At 37.0% G+C, this 12,278-nt stretch overlaps 1 protein-coding gene across 4 annotated transcripts in view; it reads left to right on the top strand.

The window, feature by feature from the left end:
* Position 1: 1 nt before the first annotated feature.
* Positions 2–12,278, top strand: part of LOC137281328 (glutamate-rich protein 6-like) — a 30,367-nt gene continuing 18,090 nt past the window's right edge. For 3 of the 4 annotated variants that reach the window (XM_067812501.1, XM_067812503.1, XM_067812504.1), the window contains exons 1-7: positions 12–65; positions 665–913; positions 2,643–2,796; positions 5,324–5,475; positions 6,455–6,511; positions 7,505–7,659; positions 11,090–11,170. In XM_067812501.1, the coding sequence (XP_067668602.1) occupies positions 682–913; positions 2,643–2,796; positions 5,324–5,475; positions 6,455–6,511; positions 7,505–7,659; positions 11,090–11,170 (831 nt within the window). In that variant the 5' untranslated portion in view covers positions 12–65; positions 665–681. Of the gene's footprint in view, positions 66–664; positions 914–2,642; positions 2,797–5,323; positions 5,476–6,454; positions 6,512–7,504; positions 7,660–11,089; positions 11,171–12,278 lie in introns of all 4 variants that reach the window. The other variant, XM_067812502.1, reaches the window with a different exon arrangement.

The raw sequence follows: 12,278 nt of genomic DNA on the forward strand, positions 1-12,278 counted from the left end.
GATCGTCGCTATAAACAAACTATGTAATGGCGGCCCGATAACACGAGATTCTTACATTCGTTCAGGTACAAAATATATTGTTCTTTTTATGAAAATGTGTAATGGTACCCTCACGGGTAGTTGATTACTAGATTATCAAAGTGTGATCTTGCAAATAAAGCGCGTCGATAATGCATGTCGTGATAAATTGATAACTTGGGCAAAATTATTTCAAGTGTTCTGTATAAATTGACTCTTGAGTATTTTCTGCGAAAGACGTCCGCCTGTACCTCACCTTAAGTTTCATACTAGTTAAATGATATCCCAAGAATATGTATTCCTCATCATCTGCTAAAGATGAGTTTCAGCATGTTGTTTCAGATGCATGTGAACAATACTGAAACGCATACTCAACTTCTAAAAATGCCACTCAAAGAAATTTCCCCCCATCGTTACAATTTAGGGGGAATAGCCGGGATATATGATCATTAGACATATGTCGTCTTTTGTCCGAAACCTTAATATTTTGAATCGGATGGTAACACTGTTAAGAACAGTTCTGTACTTATGTACTGTTCTGAGTACCAAATGAAATTTGGTACACATTTCAGTCTGCTAGCTAGTGCTAAATATTTCATAATGTCCTTTAGCTCAGTACTGTTACAAGATGTTTTGATTTACACAGTGCAAGAGGTGTCAAACATGGAGGAGGAAGAGGCACCTGTGTCTTCCCCGAGTCCAGGATCTGGGAAAAGGAAAAGTGTTGAATTCTTGGACAATGTGGAAGAAAGGGATACTGACACTGACAATGGAGCAGGTGGGAGGCAAGAAGTTGACAACAGGGTAGAGGATGGACCAGATAATGACTTTGCTTCAGATAGTGAGAGTGAAGTGGATATCGGTGTCAAGCCAACTGAAGACACTTCGTCAGAAGGTATAGTAAACAATCAAACAATATTGTGGATATTAACTAATAAAACAACACTAGTAAGAACTGCATTCAATGTCGACTGATTAATAATGTAGGTTCATATTATTAACTAATAATAACTTTATTAATTATAAATGTATTAAATTTTTAAACATTAAACCCATTTGTTTATGTTGTGTGAGGGTCATCATGGAATCTCTGATGTCATAAGCATTGTGATGTCATACCTTTGTGATGTGATGGTGAACACCAAAGCAGGTGTTGACTGTGATGTCATACATTGTTGGTCACATGACCCTCATTGTGATGTCACTGACAGAGTGGGTGACAGAGTGGTGGTTGTGTGTAGCACACACACAGAGAAACATGATGAGTAAATTTAGTGAAAAATGAAATTTCAGCAACAAATACAGTATCCACCATGGTTTTACTTTGGTAAGAAAGTAAGACATTGAAGTTTAGCTGTTGATGTGCTAAATATTTTAATGTTTATGCCTATTTCCAAGTGTACAGGGTTTATCTCATGCAACTTTGATACATTATTTATCACATTTTAACAGCTGTAAAAGCAAGTAGTTTGTTCAAATATTTGTACAGGCTGGTTGTTAAAACGTAGCAACATACTGTCTGAAGTAGTGTGTCAGCGTCATTCGTATTTTCCATCAATATGAGGTCATTAATTTCTTATTGTAGTCAAGGAAAATGATGACTATTTGTGATACTGCTTTGATAAATGGGTATTTTCTGTCTTTGTCATGCAATGGATGTCATACATAAATGATTTTGGGTTATTATCACTTTCACTAAAACCAATGTAATTTTTAAATAATTTCAAAACCATGATGGCATTGACATTTCCATTTTTTTTCAACATTTAAGAATTACAGAAAAGAGAACATTTACAAAAATTACATCAAGTAAACTTTGTGCACTGTTATCATCCCAGATGTCAGAAGTATGATATCTTTTAACCCCTCAAAACCCTTTGTGTGGAATAATATTTTCGCAGTATTTTTTGGTTGTCCATGTGTTGCCCTTGTTATGGAATTACCTATAACTGAAAACAGATTCTTCTGAAACTCACAAGATATTAGTTGGGGATGGTGGGTAGACTAGAAATCTGAAATTTAGTGAAAATCATGTGTTTCTTCAGTTAACTAACATGTTAACTGATGTACCACTTTAAAAGCAAATGTTAACACAAAAGATTAATCTATAAGACACCGGGGTATACAAATCCAGATAAGATTTAGCTCATGTGGGTACTATACCCACTGTGTTTCTTTGAGTGGGTATTATGAATGCTGAGTGCATATTTCATGTTCCCTTACTCACTCCTTTCAAATATGTGGGTATTTCAGGGATTTTACACAGCTAAGTATATGCCATTAAGTTTACTATGCGGGTATGTACTGTATTATGTCATACCCAATCAGAACCAACTTTGAAATAATGGAAATGATTTCATTAAAAATCACTCATCTAGTACTGACAGTTCACCATTAGTCTTATACTAACAGTACGACTTAAAATAAACTGATGACTTTTTCATTACGCAGCGATTCTTGTAGATTTATCCCGCATGCATATGTTTTAAACTTTTTAGCATGTCTAATATTTGAAATGTGTAATTGTTACACAACAGTTATTTCTTCAATGCGTATTTGGGAATTTTCTGTGCATATTTTACATGGATATGCACTTTATCTGGTCCTCTGATCCTTATTTTCAGCCTCTTCTGCTGCACTGGACATGCCCGGTCATGGGCGATCCCATCCAAAAATTGCACGTGGCTTCCGACCAGAACTCCTTGATGATGATGGAATAACAGAAAGTAGGACATCGAAACGTTCCGTGACCTTCACTCCTAAACCACCAAGTGATATGTAGGTCGCTTATATCTGAATATGCAAATTGTCTATGTTCTATTTTTTTTTTATTAATTCTCCAGTGGTCAGTCAGTTTAACTCTAAGTAAACTTAGCCCCAGTGTCATTCGTTACACTCCTGCACTGCGTCTAACAAAACTTAGAAGGAGGTCGTGCCAGGTAACCACTGAGTGACCCTGACGGTCCAATGAAATGTGTGATGGCTAAACGGATGTAACCAATCAGACAAAGCTACTGTTGAGGGTTTGGTGGGACTTACGAAATACACCAATCACTGACAATGATCTGTCATTAGTGTCAACAAATGAAAATCCGCATATAACACTGATATTTGTCCTACAGTATATATGCAGTTTGGTTTCTGTTGACATGGTTACCATTAGCTAATATTTCCGCAAGCTGACATTTGTGAATAATGCCAAAATCGCCATTTTCAGCGACTGTTTATTCACTGTTGTGTCGTGCTCCATGTGTATCACCTGGAAGCGATCGTAGGAAAAATAACATTCGGAATTGTTCAGGTACAAAACTTTGTGTGGGTAAAAGTTCAAAAGGTATGCGCAAATGTCCACTTCCGCAATTTGGTAAGCTGTGCTCTGATTGGTCAATCTCAAAGTTTACCTGACACCTGCCTTCTACTAGGTTTTGTTTGACTTAGACTCGTGGTCAGTGTACCCAATTTTTTTTCATTTTCATCATTCTTATTTGGTTATTATAGGATGTTATTGGCCCCAAATACAAATGCAGATATAAACTAAATACAGGCATGCAATCATCAGACATCATCATCATCATCATCATCACCATCTCACCATCTCACCATCTCACCATCTCACCATCTCACCTGTGAAATATGAGATATATTGTTGTCTTTGTTTTTGTAGGTCTCATTTGTAAATACACATTGATAATGGCGCCCATTCTTTGATTTACTGTATTTTTCCAAGCTTGAGTTTTGTCCCTTTTGCCTGTAATATGGGATCAAATGTAGGTTGGCCCTTATCACCTGTCTGGGTTTGTGCTTGTGGGTTGTATTGTAGTAGTACACACTAAAACATCACTGTAACATCAAGCTGGGATTTTGATTCAATGCATTATCAAAGCCCACCTGGAATGCAGTGGAAGCTGGTAAATACGGAGTCAGATGAGAACAGTTCACTTTTGTTAATTTTTATTCCATAGGTTTATTCCAAAATATTAATAACCCACTATATGTTCAAATATATTTACACATACCAAATATGACAATAAAAATGTCTTCAAACATGACACCATTCGAGTGTCCAAATAAGATACTATGAGAGTGTGTCCAAACTTGAAACTGCAACAGTACTAGTGTCCAAACACAACACCACAAGAGTGTGTCCAAAATATGACACAACACAAAAGATACACCAAATGTGCAATCTCTAACTTTTTCAATCACACATCTACAAATTAGACACAAACACATTCCAAAGTCACTCAATTATCTAGAGCCACCAATGTGAGACTGCTCTCATTCAAGTAGAACACTGAAGTGAAAAACAACCACATGCTAATCTGCACAGGTTTCAGCAGAAAAAATATCAGTTTCAAATGCGTTCATGTGAATGTTACTGAGTATCCATGAACAGGGGTTGTTTGGGTGAGTCCTGTCCACCACCAACTCACTCACTCTACTACTGCCTTTGAAGATACCAGTTAGAACTGTCTTCGGCATCTCATGCTTGTTGTGAATGGCTGGTAACAGGATCAGGTGGTCAAACTTGCTGATTTGGTTGACACATCATCGCATCGAATAGTTGAAAAATTGTGAAACAAAATAGTCACTTTAAGATTTGATGCTATTGCCAATACCAAGCTAACACTACCTCCAGGTCATTTGACATAATTGTATGTTACTGACCCTTGAAGATCCAGGGTAGAAAGGGTCTTCAGTGACCCATGCTTGCCATAAAAGGTGACTATACTTGTCGTAAGAGGCGACTAACGGTATTCACAGGGTGGTCAGAGTCGCTGACTTATTTGACACGTCATTGTATCCCAATTGTGTAGACTGAAGCTCCAATCTAAGTAAACTTAGTCTCAGTACATTTTATAACACTCCACTACTGAGTCTAACAAAACCTAGTAGGGGGTTGCGTCAGGTAACCTTTGAGATTGTCCAATCAGGACACAGCTTACCAAATCGCAAAAGTAAACATCAGCACATATCTTTTGAACTTTTACCTCAGAAGGGTTTGTACCCGAATGATTCTGAATGCTATTTTCCATATGATCGCTACCGGGTAATGTACACGGAGCACACTACAATACTGTCAACAGTGATTAAACAGTTACTGAAAATAGCATTTTTATCAATATTCAAGGAATACGACAGTAGTGATTGTAACGAAAAGTACTGAGACAAAGTTTACTTAGACTGATTGATGCTCATGTTATTGATCACTGGATTGTCTGGTTCAGACTTGACTGTTTACACATATAGCTTGAAAAAAACAAAACTAATCAACCAACCAACCAACACTCGTTCTACTTTTCAGGTTAAGTACCAGATCACCAGCTGTTAAGGAGACAGCAAAACGGCAGACTTACGATGGGCGTGAGATCACCGTGGTTACGCTGGAAACACAGACTGACTGGCAGTGGTTAAAAGATGCTGTAGATTCCGGACGAGGCAAACACATCACTACTGGTATTTCACTGTTCCCTTTGCTGATATTCTTAATGAACATCTCGAGAAATAAGGAAGACTGTATTATGCTCTTGGTGATGGATATTTTCATAATTTTCACATCATCATAATAATCATAAAAATCATGATGACGAATTCACATTGAATCACAAATTACTGGGTGATGGTTGTTGATTGTTTGCTTTTACCTGACATCATCATCATCATCACGAAAATTATAATAAATGAATCATTTCAAATCTGTTTTGGTTAGTGTATCCTGATGACAAAATTGTTACCATGCTAACCAACAGTCACAGGTTTATGTGCATCAAGCTCAAGAATCTTTACACTGATATACCTGGAGTATTGTTAGCTTGCTTTAAGCCAGAAACAAGCACGTTTTGGCTTTATGAAAGTTTAGATTACTCTAGCAGACATTTTTTAACTGCCATAGATAGATCGATGAGGGCTGGTCATTGTTTTTGACTATTGAAATTAATAAGCAAATATTATAGACAGGTTGCACAAGAAATTTTGAACACATCTAAATTTGAAGGTTAGAGTAAAAGAACTCTCATGGTTGAAAAATTGAGAAACAAGTAGTCGCTTTAAAATTTAAAGCAATTGCCGATACCATGGTAACACTGCCCTCCAGGTCAGCTGACATGATTATGAAAAGTACAAAGTCAATGGAGCATCAGAGAGGGTCATGAATTCAAAGCATTTGGACCAAAATGGGTTTTATTTTATAGGCTATCTACTTCATTAAGATTGTTTAAAGAAGATTTTTTTCTTCTTCATTCATTAGTCCAAATATATTAACAGCTTCATCAATTTCTTATCCAAGTTTGTTGCTCTCATATTTGCTGGAATGGTCTCGGCTCTAATTCTATGTATACACGGTGTTGGAAGCTTGCATACTCTAAATGTGCCACTTTTGTTATAACTGCATGATAATTGTGATTGACAGGTGTTGTGTATTGTGTGTGTATTGCAGGTGCAGTCAGTGGCAGTGACTCAAAGAAAGAGAAAAGTGACCTCAAATCTATACTGGGTAAATCTTGAATCATTAATGGGAGATAATCAAAGTTTCAGGGGTCATAACCACAGTGTCAGAGAGATAATCGTAGTGTCAAGGGAGATAATCACAATGCCAGGGGAAATAATATCAGTGTCAGGGGAGATAATTTGGCCAGGAAGGATTAGTTGACATGACTTATGAGGGAGATGTTAATCAGTTATAGCCTGTCAGCTTGTTTTTTGGAACACGGTTTTTTGCATGTTTTTTTTGCAACAAAAAGTTTCCATCTTTAATCTGCTCAGTTAATAATGATATCTGACTAATCTTATGTTGAGTTTCCAAACTTTATGTCAGCGATTAAAGGTTTTACTTGTAAACTGTCATCTTAAATTTCTGACAACAATGTTTTCACAAGGGAGTACTCTCACATGCTGCAATTTCTATCAAAAATGTCGTAATGTGTGTGGCACATGCAGTTTGGGTGACATTGTGATTATGTATCGACATGTTGAGGGACCATTTCATCTTAGACAGATTTTTTAAAGCATTCATTTGAATTGAAAAGTAAAGACAAGTAGTTAATATGATTAACAAACATGATAATATTACAAAGGTGAGAAAGGGAAGATTTACCATGTTAAGAGAACACACCTTCCTCAGCTACAAACTTCTCATTGCTGTAATATCACAACTTGCACGGATTGTCAACTTTTGGTGGCTCAGTCTCTTGAAGAGATAGCGATATTGTGTACTTAGAGACATGAATATCATGGTCGTCTTCAAATTTCTGGAAAACATTCGACTTGTGTAAACTGCCGAATTACATCCCTCACTACTCGTCTGTCAAAATGATCCAGTTTCCTTCTGTTAGGATGTTTTGAGACACTACCCAACCCACTTGGATCAGACTGTCAGACTTTGCATCTTTGTAAAGGGTTACATTCCACTGAAGCGTTGTTCCTGAAACCTTGCTAGCATAATAACAAATTTTCCTGAATTCATGGATGATGTTCAATCTGATCTCAGTGAAGCCGGACAGTCGGGAGACTACCAGCCTGTCTAAGGCTGGCACTACTGAATCCATGTCTGCAGATGACCGCATGGCCCCGACCACGCCCTACACACCATACAGCGATGAGTTCGGCATCCCCATCCTTGACATCAGCTCCGACTCTGAAGATGTAAGTAGCATGTGTAGTCAGTACTAAGCAGATCAAGGTGATGGACAGCTTTGTGGTTAAAGCACTTTCCCGTCACGCTAATGTCCTAGGTTCAATTACTTACATGGGTAAAATATGTGAAGACCATTTCTGGTGTTCCCTGCCATAAAATTGCTGGAATGTTGCGAAAAATGGCATAAAACTAGAGCCACTTAATCAATCACTGGGCAGATCTATGTTCTGTCATTTCTCCATCACCTGTAAACAAGTTGACAAAATGAATATTCTTGCTGGATTTGGAGCCTGGAAGTTTATTTGAAAGACACTGATTTTCAGTACGTGCTTCAAAACATATGGAACTTGGTTTTTAATTGAGATGTGTAGAGAGTCACGTACAACCTTGTGACTATTACCACCAAAACTTTTCAAGTTAAATCCATACAGAATAAAAACTATGGGCGTTTTCAGTGAGTTTTAAACTATGATGAACGTGTGTTTATACATGAATGCACAATGCTAACGGAAGCCGAGTGTGTAACACTCAGAAAATATTGATTTTGTTGGAAATTTGACCAAATCATGTTATTTATAAAGTCCCTGTAATACAAAAAACTCTCCATGAATGACCATGCTAGAGAGCAGGCAAATGATATGCCATTTTGTAGATATCGTACCCAGTTGAGCATGGTTCCAGAAAGGGTTTTTTTTTCGGTAAACATATCAAAGCTACCTGTGATATTCCATGTATTTATTTAAAAGAAGCACCTTTGTATCCCCAAGAAGCTCCCTGATGGCCACAGGTATGGTAGCACCTCACTGCAGATGTAGCATGTTGGTGTATCACACTCTGTTGTCATGGTAACAATATTATTAGATGTCTCACATGCTATTTTCTCGGGAACTACTTATGAGCTATGTCCTAATTAATTTTGAACTTTGTGTGTTAAAATTTAAGATAATTTTTAGTCCTGTAAGTTTTTCCCTAGTCTCATACTAGCAAAACAGAAGTCATGTGTTACTGTTGGAATTCCATGATATGTTCCAGCGTGGTAACCATGGTTTCCAGAACCATTTATTGGTGTTGTCCATTGTGTAAAGGGGTTCGTCTAATCATATTTTATGTAGATTGTATGTATTTGGAATGTTTTCATGTGGAATGTTTTGCACAATGCCATGTGGCATGTCATGTGATATGTCATGCTCACATCATGCTAATGTCATGTTAGCACCTTGTTTCATTCTTCAGATACTGTCATGCACATGCAGTGCCTATGTAGTGTAGTGTCATGTGATATGTCATGTGGTAAGTCATGTAACATGTCATGCCAGTGTCATGCAAATATCATGTTGTATCTACACTTCAAGCAACATCACTCACATCATTACTGATGTGGTGTAGTGTCATGTGTCATGTCATGTTGCATGGCATGAGATGACGTGTGATATGTCATGTGGCATGTCATGGTAAGATGAATCTATACACTTCAGGTGCTGTCAGACACATGCAGTGCGTGTGTGGTGTCGTGCCATGTGGTATGGTATGTGATATGTCATGCGAATGTCATGTTAGGATGTTGTTTCCACACTTCAGGAACTGTAAAACACGTGCAATGCCTATGTGATGTAGTGTTTTGTTGTTTATGGTTTCACAGCATGGTAATTCATCAGGGCAAGATGTTGCAAATGATATACAATAAATAAACATAATATTGAATGTAAGTTTATGAATGCACATATGCATGTTCAGGGTTAATCGTGTCAGCTGTGAGAGAGTTTTATGAATAGTTCTAGTTGAAATTTTATAGAAAAACAATCATATTTTGGGAACATTAGGACTGTGAGAAACATTCTAAAAAGTGAAAATTATTAAGGCCAGACCAATTCTATTTCTTGTTTTACGGATTTTTGTCCTCTGAAAACCTAAAGGCAGGCGGGGAAACAAATAAAAATAAAATTTCCAATCAAAGTAATATTCCATCTAAATACTCAAAATATATTACTTTTGGCAATTTAAGAAATGAATATGGTTGAAAAAAAACAACCCAAAAAGTATTTTCTTGTGAGTTTACATATATACTATAAAAACATTAGGATTTTTCACTTTTTGAGCGGGGGAAATTAATTTTTTTTTTTCTCATTCTTGAAAAAAATACGGCAGGCAGATCCTTAAAACAAGAAATAAAATTGGTCTGGCCTAATTTCCATAATAATTTCCAACTTTATGTAAATTTATGAATTAAAGGGAACAATAACAGACTTTCCATTCAATAATAAGGAACGGACCCACAGGCTAACAGGGAAATGTGTTAGTTCACCATCATAATATTTTTCTGCCATATGCAAAACCAAAAACGTGAGTTAGTTGGCTTCAAGGTCAAGTGATTAAAATCTGTGATTGCTACTTCATGCTGGAGAGTTAAGGTTGTGTGATGACTACTTTCCTGGATGTAGTTCATGGATATTTAATTTGTATGTTGGTCGAATACCTTGTTTGTGTAGATTGTAAATATATCATTGTCTTGTCTTGATAATCCATAGGTATGACAGCAATAATTCTGTTAAAGGTCACAGTAGGTGTGGCTAGTTAGCAGTAGCACATGTGTGCTATATAATAATAGTAATAATATGTGATAATAATAGTAATAATATGCTGGATGATATCACAGATGAATGAAGGTTGTATTATGTAATCATGCTCCACGGTAATCGTTAAAATAGACAAAATTGTAGATTCAGTGCTTAAGTGATGCCATTTTAGGAACAGGAACAAACCTTTGCTCTTGTGACTCTCATAAACCATTTATTTTACAAGCTGTTTTGAAGCACAAATACATAAAAGTGACAAACGATAGATAGTATCTGGTAGATGAGGTAAGACATCGGAATGACATCAATGAGATGATGACATATCAGTTGCTATTCCTGATGCTATGCTTCACTATAGTTAATCAGTAGTAGGGTTGTAACAAATCGATTCGATTGATCGAAAATCGAATCTGAGACACCTTAGTTTTTATTTCGATAACAATTATCACTATTTCCTTTCGATATTTCAATACTTATTCAAAATATTTACACACAGTCACAATGTAATTTTGGCACCGACTTGAGCGGTTTCAAGCATAAAATACGGCAAAATGTGATTGAATGATGCCTGGCTAATTATCAAATGAGACTTGATGTTGGAAGACATCACCATGTTGACGATGGATTTCATGCTAAAACAATCAACTGAGAGTTATATGAAGTTTTGATGGTTTTACTTGTATGTAGAATGGAATCGAAAATGTTTGAATCGAGGGTCCAGTATCGAAAGTCGAATTGAATTGAGGTCTGGGTGAACCTGAATCACAGTGATTAGTCCAGTGACTGAAGGTGTATCTTTGTCTCATCTGCATGTTGTTTGTTTTGTTTTGTTTGTTGAAATATTTCATGTTTTTTTTCCATGAAGAGTTCCGATGAGGACTCCAACAGGAAAGACGCAGATGATAATAACTTTCTACCAAGTATCGGCCCCCCTCAAATCCTGCAGGTAACGCTGGGGACGGCTATGACTGCCCATGACGTCCTCTCCTCTACCACCTCCTGTAGCTTTCTCTACTTTTAACAGCTCTTCATCACTTGAAACTTCAACCCTGAACACCAGCCTGTGCACCTTTGCTGCTTTTGCGTACATGATAACATTTGCTTCTGTTTGTCTTGTATGCACTCATTGTGATTGACGCTGTTTTCTGTGCCCACTTACACCTGAGCACCTGCTTTCCACAGACTTTTCCTTTGAGAGATTACTTGTTACTGTTCTTACACTCTTTTGGTTTTCTGCAAGCTCTCTCTGACTTCTTCTAGCTGAATTTGCTGCTAACACCTGTCTTTTGACTATGAGTACTGTGTCTTGTATCTTTTGGTTTAACGGAACATCCCAATTGCCTTTCAGAAACTGAATTCACTTTCAGAGTCTGGTTGCCATAGCTACGACACCTTTCATTTCTGCTTTAGTATTTTCACCTGCTTTCTGTGTGTACTTTGCATCCTTTGACCAGCTTTCTACCTTGTGTCTTTCTACCTACATGGCGTCAGCCCGTAAATAATTTCTATCCAGTGATCAAGATTATAAGCATCAATCAACACAATTAGGATACAAGTGACAGCTAAGTCAGTGAGCATGACCACTAGATCCTTATCGTAAGAGGTGACGGTTGGGAGCAATTGGTGATACTCACTGACACTTGCTGATGTCAGTATAGTTCATCGTATGGAGTTGTCAGTCATTGGATTGTCTGGTCCAATTTTTGTTATTTACAAAATGTCGTTTTGTAGGTGGAATATTGCTGAGGGCATCTTCAACAAACTCACAATTTGTTTTAGGATGAGGTATTGAACATCATTGGAAATTGTCAGTGTTTATGATGGTAACATGATTTGCTTCAAATACTTTAAGATCATTTCTTTTTGTTCGATACAGTGATATGTTTTTCCACTGTGTGGAACTACAGATGATAGGGTTGAACTAATTTTTAAGAACCACTGGACACTATGAATAATGGACTATTGCACTTGCACCAGACAATGATACATCCTATTGGCAAACAAGGATAGGTTGGACCGGCACTTTGAATGTGTTTACGAGAAGTAGTCAGTGC

Source organism: Haliotis asinina, chromosome 4, assembly GCF_037392515.1.
Source record: "Haliotis asinina isolate JCU_RB_2024 chromosome 4, JCU_Hal_asi_v2, whole genome shotgun sequence".
Lineage (NCBI taxonomy): Eukaryota > Metazoa > Mollusca > Gastropoda > Lepetellida > Haliotidae > Haliotis > Haliotis asinina.